Source organism: Lepisosteus oculatus, chromosome 12, assembly GCF_040954835.1.
Source record: "Lepisosteus oculatus isolate fLepOcu1 chromosome 12, fLepOcu1.hap2, whole genome shotgun sequence".
Taxonomy (NCBI): Eukaryota; Metazoa; Chordata; class Actinopteri; order Semionotiformes; family Lepisosteidae; genus Lepisosteus; species Lepisosteus oculatus.
Genome location: NC_090707.1, coordinates 882,258 through 907,189, shown reverse-complemented (window position 1 = coordinate 907,189; position 24,932 = coordinate 882,258). Strand labels below are relative to the sequence as shown.

The following is a 24,932-nucleotide window of genomic DNA, read 5'->3' as shown; positions in this document are numbered from 1 at the left end:
TTTCATTGGGAACAGAAACTAATTTAAAATGCTAAAACATCATTATTGTTTCATTGGCAATATTTTTCATTGTTACTAAAAATAAAAAGCTGATAATTTGTGAACTATGTAATGACCACTGCAACATACCACAATTTTAACAGTGTCTTCAATGCATTTGAAGCAAAGTGTTGCAGGATCAAGGCCAGTACTGTACATATCTCCACAGTAAGTCTGTTTAATTTAGAATCCTTAAGGGTGTCAGAAAGGTCTTTAGCTTTCAGTATGCCCTGCAAGCACTGTGGTTTCTTGAAAATAAATTACAGGCTTTATGATTGCCAGAGCCAACCGTTAGCTTTTCAGGAAAAGGATGCAATCATCCTTCCCACAGGCAACAGCATGGTTTCAGACTGCAGTGGAATGGAGGATGATGATTCTAATTGCAACCTTAATTTGCCACTCTGCTGCTAGTGGATGAGATGTTTTGAAATAAAACATTTCCTCTGCTAGGAATATTTCAAAGTAGAAATAGACCCTAATCATTGGTGAACATCAGATTACACTTTTTATGAACTTTTTTCCAGCCTGATATATCACTTCTGCTATATTACTAAAAGATGAGTCTGATAACACTCAACTGCTGTCAAGATCTCTTTAGCATAATGCCTGCATATGCACAGCACCAATGCAGTGTCTGATTCCTGGAACAGTAGGTCCCCCAATTACATTTACACCACAACCACAATTCTTTGGTCTGACATCAATGCATTTCATTAGTCAGAGAATTTAAAATCCAATATACTGTATACAGTAAAGTCATTCTAATGATACATTTATCTCTAAAAATAACACTTAATAGAAACTGTCATAAGATCTGCAAAGTTGAGACTACTTCTTTTCAAATACAAGTGATTTATCCTTGTTTTTTCTTGTACAGCATTAACAAACAGAATGCAAAACAGATGTCTGATTCAATCACAGGAGATAACACATCCTGTTAATGGCAAAGCATCTCCTATTACAAGATGCTAAATATCCCTTGGATAATCTCAAGATGTGGTGATCATATTTACAGAGCATTAGTGGGTTGTTATACCAACTGCTGTCCTGCATTTTAACTAATAAGCTAACATTCTGTTTAATCAAGGAAACCCATATTAAAGCCTGTAAATAGTGAATAAATATGTCAAGCACTTGTCTACTGTCAGGATAAGACTTTTGGGGAATCCTGGACAAGAATGTCTGCAGCTTTTCATTCCAATTCAGCTCTTGACCTAAATCAGCTCATTACTGACCATTATTGAGAGGAGCTGCTGCTTTAAAGAGACCTGGAAATCCTGGAGATGTAACGAACAGTTCTTTCCGGACCCTATGCGGACGACACAATCCGAAGAAGTGGGAAACAATAGGAAAAGGTCATACAGGGATACGGGGCTGAAAACAGGGGGGCGTGTCCAAAGTGCGCTGGTGCACGGGGAAGGTGTGGCCGAGGCAAACAATCCAAAATACAATCTATAGAGGGAATCCAAAATACAAGAATAAGTCCATTGCCAGGTGATCCATCCAAACAAAGAATTAAAACCATAAACCGGGTCGGAACCGGCGGACAGGGAACAGGAACAGAGATTAAAACCTTAACGGGACCAGGCGCTTCCAGGTCCCGGACTCGCACGGTGCGGAAATCAGATGCAGAGCCAGGATGAGCGTCAGCGCCTGGCTTTTAAGATGGGCTGGGAAAAGGGATCAGGTGCACAGAAAATAGTCTTAAGTGAAAGGGCTGGAGCACCCTTAAGGATGGGGGACTATAATTGTGACAGGAGACACACTTCATCTCCAGGATAAGGTCTGCCCATGCCTTACTTACACCCCTGGCTGAGGGAAGACAGCTGTATTCACAGAAGCCAGTTACTGCAAGGTAACTGCAGTATTTCAAGGTGTTTTGCAGTAGGACAAATTACTGTAAAAGCAAAAGATTAAAAAAAACTGTGTGTACACAACAATACATTTAACAAGTTAAACAGAATTAAAAGCTAGTGTAATAAAGTGAGTATTAAGACAGGGTTTAATTCATGTAAGATCTAATAGGGGCTGGCAGATAATGCCAGTCTTAGAGCAACAGAACAGAGAGCACATCTGCTGTGGTTCAGAACTTTCAGTTTTGGGAACTGAAAGAAGGACAGAATCAGAAAAGTACAAACGTGGTGGAGATGTACAGTATAGGGAGTTAAAGGGGAACTGCAGAGCTGTTTTTGTATTTTGGAGTTAGAATGAATCAGCATTGATGAGTGCATTTGAAACCACAATAAAAGTAAAATGTACACAGCAAACTGTAAAACCTTGAATTTACATCACAAAATAGATAACATTTCTATGTGTAGTGTCATGTTCTGCGATTCAGACCGACACAACAAAACTCTATGACATTGTAAATAAGCAGGCTTGTGAATCCATAGAACTATTGCTTTAGATTTTGAGACAACTACTACTTATCTGTAAATTCTGCATGCAGATCATGTTGGAACATTTCTGCGGTGAAATGTCTACCGTACAACCTGTACTTATTTGCTCGTACATCACCATACATCTGTCATTACAGTGACTAGTGAGCAGGAAGGGCTGCATCATGTGGCAATTCATGGGAGCTCAAATGTGCGTTTACAACAACATGGCGACTTACTACACTATCACATAGTTTATGATTTTGTGCTTTATTTGAAATGTGTAAAATTTTATCAATGGATTTATTTTGTTACCGAGATTTAAGAACTAGCCTGGAAAATGGGGACTGCAATATAATGCAATATACCCACTGATATAGTCAGGTGCCAAAACCCTTCAAGCACTTAAAGGTAAGAAGCAGTAGTTTGAATTGTATCCTGTTATCTACAGGGAGTCACTGCCTGTAAGCTAAAACAAATGACATATGCTCAAACATCTTATTTTAGTTAAGATCCAAGCATCTGAGTTCTGAACATATTGTAATGCATTAAGAAAATATGTAATTATACAAGCAAGCACTGTTTTACAACGATCAAGCCTGGAAAGACAAATGCAAACATTAGCTTTAATGCATCAGTCTGGTATAAACATGAATGGATATAAACGATAGTATTAACATGAAAAAGAGAATATTGCAGACAGGTCCAGTCAAAACAACACCATATTTCCTCACCTGTGTACAGTATATGGACTGGTTGCAACATCACCAATAGTAAATAAGTTCATAAAGCTGATAAAAAAAACAATCAACATACCTTTTGTAAGAGTTCAAATGTAAAAGTTTGTGTTTGAACTATTTTTTAAGTCATGTGAGCAGTGTGGCAAGACAGTGCTTGATGAATGTCAAGTTTCATTTCAACATATATCTGGGAATCATAAGTATAGAAATAAAATCTAATACCATACCTACATTGTTAACATACTATATTACCAAAAAGAATGGGACCAAGAACACAGCCATGTGAGACTCCAAATGTGAGTGGCTTTGAGAAGACAATTTCATAAATTCAATAATATTTACTGTAAATCACAAAAAATCAATTTTGGTAGTATCAACAGCCCACTCTAATCGCTTCAGCAAGATAGGATAATCAACAGTTTCAAAAGTAATTCCAGCAGCAAAATAACGAATGAAAAAACATTGGTAGCAGTCATCAGTAAATCTTCAATAACCTTAACAAGAGCTGTTTCTGTACTAAGCATTACTCTGTAACAGAGTAAAATGACTCATAAAGCCTATTCACAGATACATGAGCTTGTAACTGAAAAGCAACAGCCTGTTCTAGAACTGCAACAAAAAAAAACGTAGGTTAGGTATTATCTAATAATTACTAAAAAGGGTGAAGTCTTACCTTTTAAACAAAGTTATATATTTTTAACAGAGAGATAATAACCGCAAATTAAAGGGCTGGGGAAAAGTTCCAGACCTTAAAGATTCGTTGATGATACAGTGTGTGTGACAGTGGGACAGAGAACAGTAGAATTTAGTTTTGCTATTTAGAATTTAGTTTTGTGTCTAGCAGAAAATACACGAGATTTTCAGTCCTGGGAAAGACAGATTCACTCACATCAGAGTTATGAAATTCCCTTAGTTACCCATTCACTCAGAACTCTTCAGTTTCGTGCTGTCCTAGATATTGTAGCAGAAGATACCCAGGTGGACATCTGTATATTTTTTGCTACTGGAACATACAAATCAAGAACAAAGTATTTCACAAAAGCAAAGGAAAAGAAGGTGGAAAATACAAAAAATAATTAATTTAGGAAAAAGCATAACATGATGTACAATGGAGGAGGCAAAAAACAGGAAAAAAGCACAAGAATTTTGTAAAGAAATGATTTGGGTATGAATGTATGAAAGAAAAAGTATTTCCTTATAATTGCTTCTCTTCTCTTTTAAAGTCTCCTGACATAAAGCCTGCCTTGTTGGAATGCATGGCACATTGGCACTGTGTGTTCAAAGCCACCTTCCTTTTGCAGTCATTAAACTTTCTGTCATCCAATTAAACAGTCCTGAATGTGTTCCAGGTTGAGGTTAAGATGTGGTAGAGACTTGAAATAAGGAAGAATGAAAGTAGCTCTCTATGGGGAAGCTGAAATACTGCTTTTTTAAGCACTGGCACATTAATGTAGAATTTAATAAAGTGGGAACTGAAAGGTAAATGTACTGGAAAGAGTTGCCTTTTTTTGTTATATTAATTGTTTTTCATAAAGAGAGCAATTTCAAAGCACAAAAGGAAAATTAAATGATTGCTTCCTTAGTGTATAAGGTGCCCTAAGGGAATGTTGCAGTCTTAGAATACAATTCAGTCTGGGTGTGATGAACAACTGATAAAAAACATGCTTTTTACCTGTCTTGTTGATTCCTATCAGGTGTTTAAATTTCATTGCGAAACAGAATGTACTGAATAGTATGATCTGTACCCTAGGAAGTGAGGAGTTACAGTAGCATTAAGGCAGCCAAGGAATACTTCACCCAGCCTTGTCACTGCTGTGGAAGAAGGGCTTAGCTATTACTGAGTTTTCGGTGTAAGAAAAACAGAGCCCAGCTCTTTTGTTTATTTTATACAGATAATGAGGGCAAAAAGTCAGGTGTGCTTATGTACACAAAACATTAGAAAAAATAATATTGTATTTTTAAGTCAGAGTTTAATGAACACATGAATCATTTATAAAAATACATTATTTCAATGATCTACCTGTACACATAGTATATTCCAAAGCAAAGAAACAAAAAACTCTGCTGCTCATTAAATAGGAAAAGAATATTAAAAGTGTCGTTAAGTACACACTATGAACTAATGTGATATTATTTTATAAAGGTCACAAAACAACATGTTAGCACACATCTTGAAATCATCCTAAGTTTTTTTTCCCTTTTTTAAGGATGTGGTATTTAAAAAAATATACATATTTAGGAAAAAGAATGAATTACATGTCATTTCTACTTGATTATTTCCTTCTGCTTGCAAAACAACACTAGAAATGTCTCACATGCTTGCCATGATTCTCAATTCATATTATAGTTTGCCTGCACAAAAGAATAATGCTTTTAAAGGAACTTTGGAATGAAATACACTAAATGGTGGTGCTAAAAAACAGAAATGTAAATAGAGACTTAAACTCAGTTAATGTTAATAAGCAGAAAAAATCCTTCTTTGAGTTACTTTTTTATAAAGGAAGATTAATGTCTTGCAAATAGAAGGATTCACATTAATTGTGACCTTTTAACACACTACCAAAATGTGTTAAGAAAGATACAAAATGTAGAAAAATGTCACGGATATTGATGTTTTAATATAATTGTTTCTTGGATGACAGTGTTAAATGGATACTACTTACACTTCAAAAGTGTATGTTTAAGAAGTACTGAATGAACAGTAGCTGTATGTTGAAACCATTGAGGTGAAGAATTTGTTCAGATTCAAATACGTTTCTAGAATTAATTATAAGTTGTATTTTGTCTGATACTGTATAACCACACCCTTTCCTATTATCTAGAAAGTCCTACAAGTTTGAAGGGACTTGTATTATCATAGTTCAAGAAGGTGACTGCGTCAGCATGTGTAGGCTGCAAAGGAACAAGGTTTATTCCTGTTGAAAAGAGAGGAAAAGAAACACAACGTTTCAGCTTCTTCTGGTGTGTCACCCACATTTGAATGATCATGTCCGCGTGAGTTGTTTCATTTTACTTAATATTTTATATTTGAATTATACTTTAATTTATTAATTTTAGTATTATGGTACACAGTATTCCGCAAAATAATCTGTACTAAAAAATTCAAAGTCATGTACAGGAACAACATCAGAATGTGAGAGGACTAAGCAGAGGTTACTTCTGTACTGAAAATTAATTGATTTAATTTTTTATTTAATAATATGTTTCCCTTTCAGCATGCAATTAACCTCTACTTGTTTATATTTATCTACTTTATCTTTAAATTGGTTCTGCACATAAGTGCTGATGAACAGGTGAGATTTCTCAAATCTGCTGCACCCCTTAATACTGTACATACAGCAAAACTTCAGATATTGTGAATTACAGTGTTTATCCTTGTTTTGGCAAAATGCAATATGCAGTTTATTTCAATGTGCATTATCCCATATCATGACAGTTGCCTAACACAATAGCATTTCTCACTTGATGTACAGTAAAACCCATCTTTGTATTTTCAGGGCTGTGATTGTGCTGCAATGCATGGAATACCTGCTGTGCATGATGCACGTATTGCACACCTGTTGCTTATTGTGGGAACGTTTAGCAAGTGCTCTTTCCAATTAAATAATCTGAAACTGATTTCTGTAGTCAAAAATGCAAAACCATGAAACCTCCATCAGCAGTTTGAGGAGCAGCTGTGAATGAACAGCAGCACTAGTCTTGATAGTGTCTGTCCTGACTCGCTGGTTAATAACATGCATTCACATTCACAGTTCCTAATGAGCCAATTAACCTTAGCCTATTTAATGCTGCTTCACACACTTCTCTCTGCTCTATATTAGGTTTATCCTGGCTAGAGCAACTCTTTCTACTGCTTTGACTTTCTAGTTGGTTATTGGCTTCCTGACCCTGGTTTGGTCCCCGGCTACGTCTCCTGGTTTTGGTTTTGGCATCATACTGATTGTACTGTTTTTGACTCTTGGCTTCCTCACGGCTTAAAGCTCCGCTTCAGGTATTGTACTTTTGCCCGGTTTGCTGACAATGGATTGCTCACTCGACTATGACTCTGGATATCGTTCAGGTTTCTGCATAGGGTCCTCACTACTACTTTGTAACATACTGTAACACGGGTGTGTCAATCAGTAAAGGGTCATTAATTATGGTGTCTGCCGTTGTTGAAAATTCAAATTAGTTGGGAAAGAAAGGCTTTTATTACTTCAGTACAAAGAACAAAAATGTTCCCTTTATTGTATTTGTCAGGAATGAGAACTATAATGTTAAGACAATGCAGTTGGAGCCACCTCATCACCTAACCCAAAAACAGTTCAGATCTGTTACCTTTATTCTAGTTCAGCAGAGCAAAGCAAGGTGAACTCATGATAATTTTAAGACTTCTCAGAAATAAACACTGACTGACTTGCTCTATGTATTCTATATATGATATCAACTATCACTGGTGTGTGACTGAAGATGAAAGTATATCACTTAAAGCTTGTAATCATCACAGGATTAAAAGCTTGTAATCTCCAACCATGTAAAAGATGCAAAAGACAAGATGATATCACGTGTCTGGGCAAAACAGAAACTGTTTAACAAAATCTGTTTTTGAATGAAACATCAATCTGAGCATTATTGGCATATATACTGTATGAATGAAAATTCACAGAGTGCTGTTAAATATATTGACCTAAATGTTAAAGAGTGAGGGAGCCCTAAAAGGCACACCAGAAAACAAACATGGTAAGAAGAACAATTGGAGGAAGAAAATGAGCTATATCTACTGAACAAATATGATTTAAACCAGTGCATGGTAATGTCTGAAGAACCCAACATTTTCCCTAAACTAAGGAATGCAAAGGCACCTACAGTAGTATCAGGAGACACCAATAGGTCATTCATTACCCTACCGAGAGCTGCTTCTGTACTGTGCTGCAACAAAAGACTGAAATGGCTCCAGTACATGTAAACATTCCTGTAACTAAGAAGGTCATGGTTCGAAAAAGACTACATAGTGAAATAGATTAAAAAGCAAATTACAATGCTCCATTTTGTCTCTTGAACTGCTAAAAAGCCAGAAAGTCAAAATGGAGTGATTAATAAAAATAAATGTAAAATAATGATATACATTGAATGGATAACACAAATAATATATTGCTTCTTGATTCCATCTTTAACCAATAAAGAATAATAAGCTGAAGGTCAATATTACCAATTTAGACAGTGTAACAGTAAGATGGAAATAACATGTGATGCCATGGCAAGGTGTCTGCAAAGACTGTTATGTATTGTATTCTATTTTAAATTAGTATTAATTATTCACAAGCTGAAAAATGATACTTCTTTTTCCCCAGACTTTAAGTATAAAGCTTATTGACTGCTAATACTTTGTAAATATCCACACAGCCAGGGCTGTGCGAAACCTCATGCTTTTTGTTACAGGCCACAAATCAAAGTCACTGATTATCTTACTACAGTCCTAATAACATTTCATGCCCCTCAGTCAGCTACTCTTTGTACAGTAGGAGGAGGTCGGTGGGCAGGTGGCATAAACTATAATTGGCACATACAATAGTCAATGGAGGACATAGTCAATGGACAGCATAGTCACTGGGGGACACAGCCAGTGGAGGGCACAGCCAGTGGACAGTATAGCATGCTTAGTTTGTATGGTGGCCGGAAGTATAGGATAAAAGCTGTAGAGTAAACTTGAACGTTTAAAGACAAATTAAAGACAAACAGGTGCATATAGAAGCTACTGACTGTTACTTATTTTTATTGTCAGGAATTTGAAAGGCCATTTCCTTACATTTGAGAGCAACATGAAAAACACTTGTTCTGTGTCAAGAACCTTTGTGAAGCAATTTACTGTATGTAAATATATCCCTAAAAATGAGTAAAATCAAATTAAAACTTTATTTTAAATAAATATATTTTTTAAGCTTCTACAGCATCCTATCGTTCTGCATTTAGTTCACCAAGAAAAATAAGCAGCTTCTGGTAAACATAATAAAAGTAAAGTTAGGTTTGCCGATGTGCACTGTAGATCAGTAGGCTATAGTATAATGTAGAAATATGTTGGGTCCCAGCAGAGACAGTAATTAGTTAATCTGAAACTATAAATTTAAAGAGGTAATGTTAGGTTTCTACTTGCTATTTTAGCAGTAATAATGAAGCAATGAATATTGATTTTGAACTTTTAATTTATTTTTTACGCTAAATCACATACCAATTAAGATAATAATGGCTGTTCTTTTTTTATAGGTTTCACCCAGACCTCTGGGAAGGTTGTCAGCAGTGACATTTTGATTTGAATAGGCTGTAATCCCTTTTTAGTGCAATTATATTTTTTCTTCCCATTGCCACAGCAACATTTTCCTTTATATTATCTACTTTCAGAATCATTAACATTTTATTCTTATGGAGAAATGTGACAGGGATCATCTTTAATAATGCAGTTACTTAGAAAGGTGATAGTGTTTGCTGACTGCACAAAAGGACGCTGCAGGGAACGTTGTCTTGGAGAAGCTAATGAAACACTTTTTTTAATAAGTGATATTCAATGCTCATTAATTCTATTGAAAAACTTTATACAAGATTCAGAGACTTTTCTTTTCACTACTTCTTGGTTGCTAAGTAAGATTAAAGCACAATAAACTGTTAACCATCAATCTTACTTTCTGCTGAGTCTTTCCTTCATTGGCATTGGTTGGCCCCATAGGTCTACACTATAGTGTGTATACATATATTGTATATTTCACTCCGGAGCCACATATAAACTCCAAGTGCTACTTTCTAACTGCAGCTGTCTTCATTATTGCTAATGTTTAGAGACTTGGATAGTCCTAGATGAGGGTGCACAGATGTTTTAAGAAGATTAATCCAAATAAAGTCGTAAGAGCAAAAAAGAGCACAGGATAGAGGGTAGGTAGTTTTGACCAGCTGTCTCATGATGGTGACCAGAATTTGAATTTAACCCACTTGACCACAGGCTTAACAAGACAGCCATGTCATTTTTTCACTCCAAAGTGTGAAATGATACCCTGGGTTCAACCCTTCCCTGTTGTGACCCTGCTGTGGTGACCACAACTGAACAGAACATTCTAAATGAGACCATTCTAGAGTGCTGTGAAGCTTTTCTAGATTTAAATTAATGTTTTTACCATATAACCAAAGCATATCCATTCATGAAGATATTTAAGAATTCACACAAACACCCAGATCCCTTTAATACAGTATGTAACTTTAGAATCACCCATATGATAGGCAAAGTTTTAAATGCACTCCTTATATTTCCCACAAAGATTAACAAAAATATCCACTTTATCTGGTACAAGATCTCTGATTTCTGGCAATTTGAATGTATTGTTTGTGTCACCTGTAGCTCACTTTACTCTGTATGATTGAATCCACCTTTTTATGCAGTTTCTGCAAAAGTAGAGCACTCTCTTCCTTCTGACCTCTTTATTAATTTTGCATTAAAAAATCTAGGGCATAGTTTTCCAGACTTAGACTTGTTTTAGGGATTTTTTTCTGAGCCTTTAACATTACGAGTTTGAAGTACAACGATCCTACATCTATTGACTGTGTATCCACCTGTTCCCATTTTGCCCCTCACTTATTGCTTTACAATATTCCTTATTAAAATTTATAAACCCAAATTTTAAACTCAGGCTTTAGAGATTTAAAATCTTCCACATATAATCACAAAACAGTGCTTTTTCCACATCATAGTTCCAACTCACAGTCCTTTCTATCTAAAACATCTACCTATAAATTTTATAATTTCCCCCATCATCTTCAACTACCATGTTTTCTTTTTTTTTCTATAATCATAGTTACCTGCAAATACAGTTGCCTTGGGGTCTCACGTTTTCTTCTTTATCATTTTATACAGTATAAGCATTTAAGAAAAAGGCTTTGTTATTTGATTAGTTCTTATTAATGCCCAGAGCTTTCCTGAACCCACCCTAATTGGCCTGCTGGGAGCACCCTGACCCCAGTTTGCCATATAATAAACTTCTGGACATCACTTTATTGTGAGAAATATAACTGAAGATGTAACAGACATTCAATTAACATATAATTCAAGATCTTGACTAATGTAACATTAACCAGTTTTATATGAACTGGCACTGGAGGGAGTGGTTACATAGATCACATTTCTGCCTTTTTGTGCGTTACAGATAAGATTCATCACTCTGTGATCATTTCCATAAATTCCGCCACATTATTGTCTTAATTTATGTTTATATTATTGTTAGTGAAATTAATCAATCAAAGTCAGTTTGCACAGCATCACCCATGCTTTTGATTTTAGAATTTTGCATCTTTGGCTTTACTGCCTTGCCAATCAATATCTTTGACAACCATGTCCGTTCATGCTGGGAAATGATAGACCATTTCTACAGCTCTCTAATTAATCACTAATGACATTCGCTTCCTGAACACGAAATAGGCTCCATTTCACTCATTATCATTTCAAGCATTTATTGCAAATTGATTCAGTTATAGCTTTGCCTTTTCAACCAAAAATCTCATAGGGATCCTGAGTCCCAGCAAGCATTATTATAAATTTTCATTGTGAAAACTTTGCTAAAGATGCATGCAAATGTCCAGTCCCAAGATGACTTTCCATAATGTTTTTCTTGAAAATGTTTATTTTATGTTCATTCTGTTTTCTCTTCTTCCATCCACTTTGTATGATTAGATATAGAGAGTTCTGTAAGTGAACACAGACCAGCAATGTAATACTCTAAAAACAATTAACAATCAGATTAACTGAAAATATAATACATTTTCTAATTTGTTTTTGGAATTTGTTGCAGGTGAAAATTTCTTTTGATGCACAGTATAGATGTTTACATTCAGGCACAATAAAGAGATCATTCAAAGATTTTACAAAGCTTGTTCTGTATAGAGGAGCCTAACAGATTTAATGCTAAAATGGAGAAAGTTCGACCCAGCAAACTGTTTTCATGTGCTGAACTAAACTGGTTACTAATTAAAACATGATAGCTGGTGTTAATAAAAACACTAAACAATCAATTTTACTTTAAAGAATTAGTGCTAAACAATTGAAACCTAATTGTGCTCACTAATATATTGCGCACAGCATTTTCACATCTTGCACATTAGTTATACGCTTTGTCATCAGGCACATTATGGAACCTATTTTCTGCAATTGTGCGTTTTTGTTAAACCATTCTTGATAACTTCCATCTTGAGGCAGTGTATGATCCTTGAACACATTGTTGTAAGGGAAATTTTTTCACCTTTCTCTCATTTTGCAGCTCAGCTGCACTTGTTGGCTCATTTACCACAATTTATTGTCCTCTGTCCCACCCTGGTCTGTGTTCACTCACTTGCTGACGCAGCACAAGCTTCCTAGAGCCACGGGAATCATTTGCATTTCAATGCAGAGTAACACAATCAGACTTCAGCAACAGTTTTCACTGCATTCACACGGACACCAGAGCATCTGAGATACACGTTACACTTACATACATTACCTTAAACGTGCTTTGGCCTGCACAGAGCTGATTAATGCTCATTAGAATTGTTGAAGAAAATCGAGAAAACCACATCAGAAACGTCGATCTTACTGTAAACTGCATCTTTATTGCTAAGACACCATGCATAAATTTCTAACCCCTGTTGTTATACATAACGTAATAAGAGAATTTAGTGAAAAATAATGTAGCACAAGTATCAGTTATTCACAGAGCTGATTTTTATGAGACACATTGCTCAGGGTTACGTTCATTTGAGAAGTCAGAATACTGAATCACTTGGGCTAACAGTCTCTACACGCCTGGAGGTCAAAGTTGTCGATCATAATTTACAGACATTCAGATCACAAACCTAGCGTTTGAAAATTGCAAGAAACAAATGACTCAAATGAGAAAGCTTTGCTCTTGTGTGGGTTATAGTGTCACCTCATTTGGAACAGTGTGGGGAAGATTGAGAGGGGTTTGCTAGAAGGTCAGAACTCGTCCTGTATGTTGTATAACTTCTTTATTATTACTATTTAGCAGGTACTGTATAGGGCTGACTTTAATACCTCACAACAAGGAAGACTGTAATGGCGTTTAGTTAACAGAAATTTTAAATGTCTCACACAACTAAATAGTGTGTGGCAGGCAATTTGATATAATCCAATGAAACCAATAGAGAGCACTGATGTGGTTTGACTGATCAAAAACTAGCATTAGGAGGTTGAAATGTATTCCTTATGGACGTAAAGTGAGATACAAAGTGAATATAATTATATTGTGTCAAAAGACAATAAACACTAGCTGAGTATCTGATCAGCTTAAGAGACAGCAGGTAGAAACAAATTCTGCATAGAGTAAGTCTAAGATCAGTGACCACAGCCTGGCCACAGAAACTTGAAAAGAGAGACATGGCTGTCCAGAGAGGACAGGCTCAATGACCATAGCCTGGCCACAGAAACTGGACACAAGCAGACCTGGCTGCCCACAGAGGGCTGCACTGTGAAAAATACTCAGGGATTAGACATTCTTCTCTAAAATAACAAATCTTGTCTCCTGACAGAATAAGAACAGCTCCCAGTACCACTGGGAAAGGGGGAGGTTAGGAAATGCAATAGAGCTGCAGCCCAGTATGTGATCTCCTGTCCCAGCCTGAGGAACAGACAGCAAGCCTGTCTCTCAATAATGCTTTATGGGTTGTATTTAAATGTCCATTAATATATTTGGACTGTACTGTATATGTTGTGTTAAGTGCATCTCCTTTGGGAACACTGCAATTAATCGTTCATGCCAATAATGCCCTTTGAATTTGAATTTGGATTTGAATTAGAATGAATTAGGCCAGCTTTCATGGGGTTGGGACACAGGAAAAAGCAGACCTCAAGTCAGGATAAAAAGAATCACAATAAAAATAGAGAGAAGGATCGCCTCAGAGGAGGAACAAAACACTGTAGAAGTAACTGGGCTGCGAGACAGAAATATCTTGCTATGGACTATTAAATCAACTCTAGTGCAGGCGAACACTGGAACAGGAAAGATTTCTACACTTTCTAGGTTTCAAGGATATAGGATAGCGGGTAATCACACAGATTCTGAAACCCTACTGACAGCAGGTCCAGCAGGATGGAGATGATTGAAAAATACAACAGTCTTTAAACAAAGGGTTCTGGGAGTCTGGAACAAGCTATCCAGACACAGTGTGGAAGATGATACCCTGTCTTCTTTCAAGAAACATCTGGATCAGAACATTGGATCAGATCCAATGGCCTCCTCTCTTTTCTAACCTTTCTCGTGTTCAGCACATCTGCATAAAATGTATCATTCATATCATTCACTCTGTCTGTCAACATTCTTAATAAGTTTTAAAAATCTATGAGGTTAAACAAATTATTTCAGACAACGGACATTCTTGTTTTTTACATTCCTATGTGTTATCTCACAAATATTTTAAAATTAATAAATATTTAAAAACCACGGCAAGACAGGATAGTAAATGCTGTATAGTGTACTAAACTGCAAAACCTAGAGATAAAATCCAAAATAATTTGAAATGCAGTCCTGTCTAAGAGGTGCCATCGCAGATGATGTGTGTGCGTTAATGAAAACAACACTACTGTGACTAAATCATGTTCTCGTGCTCTGTGTTTCATTACATGACAGTTTCCCACTGACCAGATCCATTTGAAGCTGACAAAACTGTAGGTTCCTTATGTTGTTGACACTATCTGTTGTCAAATTAAGGGCTCTGTCAAAGAGCTAGTCACTGAGGGTTTGTAAACTTGACACAAAACAACAGAGCTGCCAGTAATGTTGTATTGAGTAGAAAATATGGTAATCTGACAGCACGGTATATTGAAAGCCAGGTTTAAACAGAAGATGCAGTTGTGTACCTAGGAAAGACAAAGGCTAGGTACACAACTGCACAATAGCTTGCACAACTGCAAGCCAAGGATAAAAGCCACATGCACATTTTCCTTTATGTAAAACAAAGTTAAATGGAATAAGGTAAATTATAAAAGCATACAACTGTCACGATCGCAAACCCCTCCTCTTAAGGGCGCTCCAGCCTTTCCTTGATTGTTACTTATCTCCCGCACCTGTTCCCTGTTCCAGCCCCTTTTCAGTTCCCCCTTAAAAGCCAGACGCTGATGCTAATCTGTCTGCATTGGTTCCCGCATCATGCGAGCCAGGGACCTGGATGCACCTGGCTCCGTTATGGTTTTAAGTTTCTGTTCCTGTTCCTGTTTCCCCTGCCGGTCCCGACCTGGTTCTTGTTTTTAATCGTCTGTCTGGGATGGATTGCCTGGCCTTGGACTTTTGCCCGGTTTTTGGAACTCTCTTTGGACTCATCCCTGGATTGTTTGCCTCGGTCTCACCTCCCCCGACCACCAGCACTCCATGGACACGCCCCCCTGTTTTCATTCCCGTCTCCTGCATGCCTTTTTCCCCATGTTTTCTTCACTTTCCCTGGATTATGTTGTCTGCATAGGGTCCGGAAAGGACACTTTCCAGACAACAACAGGTGCTGTTTCTATTAAGCACACAAATCCAGTGACTAACAGGAAATTACAAACTCTGGACTTTATGTCAGTATTTTATTTTCCATATTATTGCTTCTATTCAACATAAACCTGCCACCAAGGTCTTTCTTTTTAAAATGTTTCATTCATTTTCTGTGGTTCCATGTGTCTACTAAAATATATGTATACAATACTTTTGTTTTGTCCAACAGAGAGAATCTGAACTCATGTATCTTAGCCTGAATCTTACCTCTCGCCTCTAGACCTCGCCCACATGACTCCCCAACTCCAGTTATTCCTTGTCGGACTGAGTCTGGCACAATTGTGCACTGTTGCCACTTGTGGATAATCCACCTACGAAGGAAACCAAAATATGCTTCACGACCTACACCAGCTATACTAACAACCATGTATTAGTTACACAGAAGCAAAAACAATAAATTGGTTACAAACTGAAAGGCTGCAAAATAAACATTGCTACTTACTGCGGCCACTGTGTGGTGCATATCATTGAAACACCATGCGCAAGCGCATTATTTAACATAAAACACATGTATATTCTGTGCAGAAAAAAACTAAAACTACTGTATTCCAATAAGAACAATAACACGTTCTGTTATGCTAAACGAAAGCGGAAAATGTATTTAGGAAAATGCATCATAAAACACATCTCTTACTGTTACTCTTTACTGTCACATTAATTTTTGTGAATTATGTGAAATAATGTGAATAAAAATATACAAATTATAAAATGGGTGTGGAGAAAATATTTTAGGAATACATGCAGCACAGTGGACAGCAACAATAAGCATTGTGCTTGCTGTCCAAATCACAGGAAGCTCTATACTCCTGTAAGGCGCTGAGAAAATTACAGTAAATACAACAATTGTAGAAAAAAACATTTTGAAAATAGTATGAACCTTGTTTTAGAACAAATGGTCTCCATTGTAGTTTTTTTCAAATTTTAGCTTGTACAGAGGTGTTTCAAACTCAATTTCTGGAGGATCTAGTATCCTCACTAGATCTAACCTGAATCATTCAACCTACAGTACATATTTCATTTCAGACAAGTATAGGATTTATTTTATGGACATTTACTGTTGGTTAGAAGGATTGAAGTTATTCAGTTAAATAATTAAACTGAAATCTGAGCTCAGGTTGAACAAAAACTAGAAGTCATTAAATCTTGCAGAAATTGCAGGAATTGAGTCTGAGACCCCTGCTTAGTGCACCAAACTATTTCAGTACTGAGATTTTGCTCTGTTTGCTAAAAAATACTTACCTGTAGGTCGGACAAAGAGGAAGAGGCTCACACTCCCTTTCCTCGTGTAGAGTATCAGGACATTCCTGCCCCCCATTGGCTGATTTCTGGATAACAATCCTGTAGCGGGACTGTTTAGGTGCAGTTGCATTGGCTGGGAAATAAAATATGCACACAGCATAAACATATCCATACGCTACACCAACATACATACAAAGCACAAATATATATAAATATAAATCGACAAAAGTCAAAGTTGGAACAGAATTTAATATAGTCTCATAAAAGAAAGGCAGTCTTTTACATTGGCCCTACCTCATTTACATAAGAAAGGTTTCAAATGAGAAACGAGAAGAGTTCACTCAGCCCATCTAGCTCCAGGAGAACCCATAGTATTGACAGGTTATTCCACACTCCCACCATCCTTTACATAACGAAGTGCCTCTTGACTCCACACAGCCTTAAATTTTAATTACATAGATTTTGTTTGTCTCCTTTAGTTCTTGTTCTTGTTTTAGTTCTAAAGACCGCCACTTCGACTTTGTAAATGCCTTCAAAGCTTTTGAGTATTTCAACGAGGTCCACACTCATAGTCTTCTCTGTCCAAAACTAGAAAGGTTCAGTTCCTCCAGCCTTTTGGTTAAAGACCTAGCCTTAAGTCCCAGGATTTTAAATGAAGGCATTGCCCAATTTTAACACCCATCAGTGATTCGTTTCACCATATATCCTATTTTTTTAAAACTTTTTATTGCTTTCCTCATTTTAGAATGTATAGCACTTATACATGTATAACACTTAATATCCAGTAAGTAGCTTTAACACAGCCAACCAAGTCCTTTTCGTTAGACTGGAGTGAGGCCATCAAGACAAGATAAGATGACTTTATTGGCCATATACAATTTCTTGTATTAGGAATTTGTCTTTTGGCATACCCCAACTTGGGTCATAAAGGCAATAATCCTAATTGACATTAATGATCTCTTGTATAGTGATCAAAATTCACAGATGTTACAAAAATAGGTGGAGATGCAAATTATCTTGCAGCAGTGCAAAGCAATACAAGAAAATGTAGACACAACTGAGAACCAAATGACACCTGTTAAAATGAATTGAATGTTGTTCAGTATAAAGTATTACATGCAGAGAGCTAGAACGTGAATTTCAGATGTGAAATGAGTGATATTAGCTGGAGGAAGCAAGACATGGGAAAGAAGGAGTTTTATGTTGACATCACTCTCCAAATAGATAATGCAGAGCAGCGATGAAAAAGGCCAGGAAAATACTTGGACACTTTGTTCAGAGCATAAAAGCAAGTCAAGTCATTTTAAAATGATGCTAGACATTAGTTAGATGTTACTTGGAATTTTGTGTTGACTTATGTTCACTGTGCTCCAAGAAAGGTCTTACTGGTTTAAAGTACAAATGAGAGCATCCAGACTTGTTCTGGTCCAAAGATTAGAATTTAGAAATAATTAGTCAAAATGTTATTCAAAGAGGAAGCCTCTTTATCTTTTAGAATTAAACTCCTAATACATTACTGAAATTGCTTTATAGTAAGACCCAATACACAATGATATTTTACAATAACTGTGCATTAATATACTGTAGCAGTATTTATCAAACTGTTAAAATATGGCATTCAACATCAAATCATTTGGAGATCAAGTCAAAGCCAGGCCTCAGTAGCACTCTGTAGTTCTTTTATTTTTATTTTTTATTGTTTTGAGACAGCTTCCCTTGCTGTACTGTATTTCAAACTTTTATAGAAGCAATCATCAAATGAAGGAATTTAAAGAACAGCCCAAGGATGTAACAAGAGTTTTGCTATGCAATAGCCCTTAGAGACCCACACACCAAAAGCTGTCTGCTCTTAAATTACAGAAGCATGTTGCAGGAATACACTGTACTGTATATCTGTCTGTTTAAAGTTTCAGGGAGAGGGCAAGCTGTCACCACTGTGAAAGATGCTACAACAGACTTACTCCCAAGAGAGGAGAATTGAGAAATTGAAAAACAAGGGATTGTTTTTCCCAGGTTATATCGAGAATACCAGGAAATCACTGTGTTGTGTGCCAAAACAAGCTTTTGCTTCCTGCAAATTTGATAATGTCTATACTTGTCTGATCCTGAATTTATCTTTTGCACTATACTGATGTTTGCCATACCACCACACTAATACAATACCTCTGTGAGGTCTTTCTGTGCCTTTTAACTGAATTTAAGCCACCACACTAATACAATACCTCTGTGAGGTCTTTCTGTGCCTTTTAACTGAATTTAAGCTAAGAGAATGACTTTTGTCTTACTGGCTGTAAGGCTCATTGCAATAGCACAAGTGAATCATGCAATGATATGAGGACCCAGCCCAGGAAGCAAACCTTTACCCTGTTAAGGATCTTCAGTTACAGCTGAAGTTCACAGCTGTGTGATGTGATGCAATAATAAATAATAATAAATTATTATAATTATAATAAGACACCTTCACACACCTGAAGAAGGCTCCACGGCCAAAATGTTGTGTTCTCTTTCTTCTTTTTTTTCAGCATGGAATAAACCTATTACTTGTTCCTATACAAATAAATGATTGTTGATGAATTAGTTGAAACAATACCTGGTTGGCATGCAGTAGGGCATGGAGTCCATTCGCTGAAAGGTGTCACAGTGCAATCCTTCCTGCAGGGTAACAAACATGGGCGAATTGCGTCTGGCCGCGTTGAATCTGGACACCTACATTTCACATAAAAAATAAAAAGCTCATGTTTCAAACAAAATAACGATTCAAAGCAAAGACAAATACAATTTATTCTTCTGTCAGTTCATAAACTGAATTACTTCTCGCCTTTTGGAATCAATTGCTGACAGATTTTAGAAGTAATGTAATGACAGGGAATGCTTTGGAGTGCTATCTGTCAGACTTACACACTTTTGAAAGTCTTTTCAGACTTTGCATAACACAGCTTGAACAGTATTTCTCAGCACCTGTGTTATGAGTGCCCTTGTGCATCACAACAGAAGGATACTCAGTGCTGAGTCTCAAATATTGGAGTGTCCCCTAGCACCAATTAATTTTTTTCTTCAGTCATTCCTAGTTTTAGATATACATTTCAATAAATCGTAAAACACTAAAGACAAATGCAGAAATGAAGTGATGTTTGTAAACACAATCAAGTAGAAACAGGATAAAATAAAAAACATTGTGACCTTCTAGTGTTTCATATTCATTTACAAATCCTCTCAGAATGCAGAGGTGCAGAAAAGACAACAAAAATAAAAAGGGGTTCATGCAGCTGTGCTTTGGGGTATCCAATATACCTTAGAACAAATTACGATCTAAATTAAAGGAGAACAAGATCAAATAGCTTGCGTCAAAAACAATGGGTACAAGCCAACTCCCAAGATAGGCCCATAGCTTTGTGCAAAGTTACAGAATTATTATTATTTGCATAATTATTTTGCATGCATTAACATAAGAAATAATATTCAAATTAAAGTCATAGCGGAAATCGGTAGAGAACAGTAACGAAATCCATATTCAATAAGAGTATTTGCTAGTATTGTTGTACCAGAAAGAATGAAACTCAATAGACAGGGACAAAAGGTCTTCAGGGACAGAGCAAGTGCTGTGAAATCATGATTTAGAAAACCGTCATTATGTTTGAGTGGCTCAGTGAATGTAAATACTGCCTGCAGCCAACACCACTTACTGCCACATGGACAATTTCTTTTAATCTTTCTATTAAAAATCCATACAGAAGAAAAGACTTAATTTCTGAACAGAACATTGACAGGAACGAAAAAGCAGCAAAGTGTTCTGAGTAAGTAATTCCGTGATCTGCATTCGCTCAAAAGCAGGAAAGGAAAAGACTTTCGCCTCTGCCATTAACATTCATTTGCACCTGGGAAGACGATTTCATCACTGGTTTGTGGCACAGCCAGTCCAGTAAAGCCAGGATGTTTTACTCAACATTTCATCATCAGATGGTTTCCCTTAAAAATTGATGCAGAACAGTCAAGTACTATGTGCTCATCTGTAAATGCTTAAAAAGGAACTGGAGACTTTCAACTCAGCTTCTTTTTCTACTCTACATTCTTTGATTTTAAAAATCTTTATTGCTTTGTTTTGGCTTGCTTCAGTGCCACAGACCTCACAGGAAAGATCTCAAACAAACCAATCCACATTAAACTGCTTAATACGTGATTATAGTAAACGATTAAATAACATGTTCAGTACAATTTTCATTTCCACTGTGCATTTCAGCCTGTATTTTGAAAAGGGCAAGTGTCTGTTTGGACCATATTTAATCTAAATGAATTAAATTCTGAAATCCTATCATTTGACAAACTGATGCTGATAATGGTATTCTTACATCCTTAATAATCATGCTCCCATCAATAAGCAGGAAAAAATAGACTGCCTGTTAAAATGCTAGTGGACCATGTTTTTTTCACAAAATCAATTACATTTGAAAGACATACTATGTGATAAATGCTTTATCTAAAGGTTTTACAGCATCAATTTAAATTTGTTATTATGTGAGTTTTGATTTAATAGTCTAAACAAAAAAATAGTCTTAACTGGAACTTTCAATGCCCCCATACTAAAAAATAAGAGGAAGAAGAAGACGGAGGTCTCCAATTGAAATTATAATTTACATTTTGTTTTATTATTAAAATGGAGAAGGTAGGGCCATTTGGATATTGTTCTAAGGAAAAGAATCTGTCAGAATGAGAGCCAAGATTTATTCACACATGGAGTTCTTCCTTTTATACATTCTGTATTTTTATTCTTGTAGATGTTATCTAGAGATCAAAAAAACTGCATGAAGTTCTAAAGCTTTACAAGCAAGTCCCTTCCCACAAAGTGTTGCAAGACACCAGAAGTATAAACAAATCTAGATGCTGGCAGAGCTTGTAAGACCAAAGTTTCCATTTGGGCAGATTTTCCAAACATGCGATAACCTGGTGTGAGTATGGGGAACCGCTGTGATGTATGAGGTGCTAATCTTTATCAGGTTTGAGCTTTGATGAAACCTGTCAGATACAGATTAAATAGTCATAAAAACACTGGTGGTGGGACAGGTGTCTTGAATTATGCAGCCACCCCACATTGCAATATTTAAATTGCACTGCCCCAGAAAGTTATCAGTCAATTTCTGCTGAACAAATTTTGGCAAGGGAAAATTTTAGTGGTTAGGTTGTATGTCGACAAGGGGACAAACTGATTTGAGCAGGAGCCCTATGTCACTGTGTTGTAAATACTTTGACAGTAATATAATACCAACTATGTTTATTGGAATTGATTGTCTAAAGTAGTTTTGAAAACAAATAGCTAGTTGTGTAGAGCATATTTTCCCAAGCATACGAAGTCTTGGTATATGAAGTATTACCACAATCTACAGATTACAGGACTGCAACAAGTCTGTGTATGATGAAATCTGTTTAGTTTCAAGTCAATTGGCTCAGCAATTCCCCCAACAACAGCTTGAATTTTGCACAAAAAAAAGGTAGTCACACAGATATAATTTATTTAAGAACACTAAATTGTATCATTACTTGAATGCTACCTACCATATTTGGAGTGAATATACTGTATGTAGTGGCTAGATAATCTCTGAATAAAAGCAGCTTGCGTAAGAAAATATATTTATTTTCATTATCATGTTTAGAGTTTGTCAAAGAAATTGTTTTGCTTTTAAAAAATCTACTATGTTTCATTTTAGTTCACATACAGTACTGTGTAGTTTCAAGTAAAGAAGATTTAGAAAGTTGTAACAAACCAGAAGTCCTAAAAGTCATCTTGGTTCACACAAGATTCCAGTTTTTGTCATATATAAAATCCTAAGAGGTGTAGACAGGGACTACTGTATTTCACATTCAGAAGAATAATATGTACACCGGGTCACAAATAGAAATGTAAAGGGAATCAATCGGCTACGGACAACAGACAGTGTGTTACGCATTTTGCATGCGTCTCTGACCTGTCTCGCATTCCCACCCACACTGTGTTTAACAAATGCTCACCCCGTAAGCCATGTACTGTACCTACAGTATCACCCCTTGCCCCTCGTTTAGTCTTCCGTTTCAGGTTGTTGCCCTCTAGTTGTCCCTCTCGTTTTCTGACCTCCTTGCTTGTTTCCTGGAATATGTTTTGTTTAGCGATTTGGATTGGTGTTCTCTCTCTCCTGAGTCCTGCACAGGATCCCTACCTCCTACCTGCCCATTTTTACACAGTGCTTCTTTACACAAAGAGTTGCAAGCATCTGGAATAAGCAAATCCTCCAAGAATCAGCTGTACAAAACTCCGGATTCAGACTCTGCTACTAAATAACAAAATGAGCAAGACTATGTGAATGATCTTTTGTTTGCCATCGTTCTGATGGTCTCACACATCAGTCAATATTGGCTAGATTGTTAGCAAATTAATTGATCAAAAGTGTGGTGGGGATGTAAGGAGCAGAGTTCTAATCAGAAGCACATGGGAGAAAGCAGAACCTTCTCGAAGTGCTCAGGACCTATGACCGTGTGTTTGTGGACCCATATAAGGCTGCTACCCCACAAGTGCTGAGCACACGCCTGTCAAGAACAGTGGGTTTTTGAGCACACAGATCCTGTGTCCTGAGAAATATACAATGGACTTCTCCTTTGATTTCAGTAAATGTATACAGGCCACAAAAGTACATTCCTGTAGTTTCAAAATGAATGTACCACACTTTAGTGATAGAAAAGTGGTTTCTTAGCTATTTATTTTTTGCCTTTTATATGTATTTATGTTAAACTCACAATTTAAACCCAGAGTTAATTCTTAGAGAAATATCAAAGACTGATCTTATCATCCACTTGATAATCACAGTTTAAGAGGAGCTGTTTCCGGCAATCTCAGAAACTGCCTCCTGCTGTTTCTTTGTAACTGTACCAAACTTGTAATAAAGTTTTAATGGTCAGCTTCAAAGAAGCTGCCTTGGATTAGTGTCTCTAGAAGAAACCTGTGAACTGGGGGTGTAAAGTGAGGCCCTGCAGAACAGCAGATAGCAGGGGAATGAGTCCCTGAGTGGGGAATAAGGTGCAGTTCTTATCAGCAAGACTAGAGACAGATGGTGATGCACCTGGGTCTGAGCCTCCAGAAGAGAGGGGAGATTATAGCTGGCACTGCCCACGCTTGGCTCTTTAGAGGACAAAGGAGATGACCTACTGTAACCTTTCAAAGGTCCACTCAGGTCCTATTACTTCATTTCTGCAGATGTCACTTCCGATGTCAATGAGACTGCTTAAGTATCAAATCCATTACAGATAGACCAAATCCATTCTTGGAGTTAATATCCAGGGAATACATTCAAGAACCTGACATCTCTCTCAGACCATTCTGGGTTCTTTCTAAGCGGGTGAGTCCTACCTCACCTCATACAATGACTGTCTCCCAAAAATAACAAGACCGGTCCATTTAGCTACAGACACCTTTTTGAAGTGACAGATTTGTGGGCTGTGTAGACAAGGTCCTGGGAGGATCCTCCAGAGGTCTGATGTAGCACATAATCTCGTTACAGTACATACTGTACAATTTATTTAATTTATTTTTGTACACTTGCCAGTTAGACCATAAGGCTAGGTTAATAAACCACTGCAGTGTGAACTCCCAACCACTCTCCTGCAGAAAAACATGATCAGGAGGCCCATTTTATCTCGCACAATTAATCTCAATTAATCTTTACAATTTTAATTAACTTTCCGAAGTTCTGACAAGGTCTGTTAATGTTTAACAGGGTGATCGTTTTGCTTAGGAGAATGACACATGCGGGCTGATCTGAACTCTCTGGTCTCATTAGTGCTGTACTTTGTAATTAGTACCATCTCCCTTGTTTGGGATACTAACAAAATGATACTGGTGAGATGAAAAGGGAATCTCTGAGTTGTGCTTGCTACTAGATGAATGTCAGACTACAGAGATTCTCAGCTTACCTAATGGTTAAAGCACATTAGTCTCCACTAGAGTATATACCAACAGTGGTTATAAGGGGATGAGGGTCATT

The 24,932-nt window shown here is 36.7% G+C and overlaps 1 protein-coding gene across 2 annotated transcripts in view; it reads right to left on the bottom strand.

The window, feature by feature from the left end:
- The window catches only part of thsd7ba (thrombospondin, type I, domain containing 7Ba), a 191,792-nt gene that overhangs the window by 46,240 nt on the left and 120,620 nt on the right, over nt 1-24,932 (bottom strand). For both annotated transcript variants that reach the window (XM_015358247.2, XM_069196635.1), the window contains 3 exons: nt 19,520-19,635; nt 16,930-17,062; nt 15,898-16,001 (listed from right to left, as the gene is read on the bottom strand). In XM_015358247.2, the coding sequence (XP_015213733.2) occupies nt 15,898-16,001; nt 16,930-17,062; nt 19,520-19,635 (353 nt within the window). The remainder of the gene's footprint in view (nt 1-15,897; nt 16,002-16,929; nt 17,063-19,519; nt 19,636-24,932) is intronic.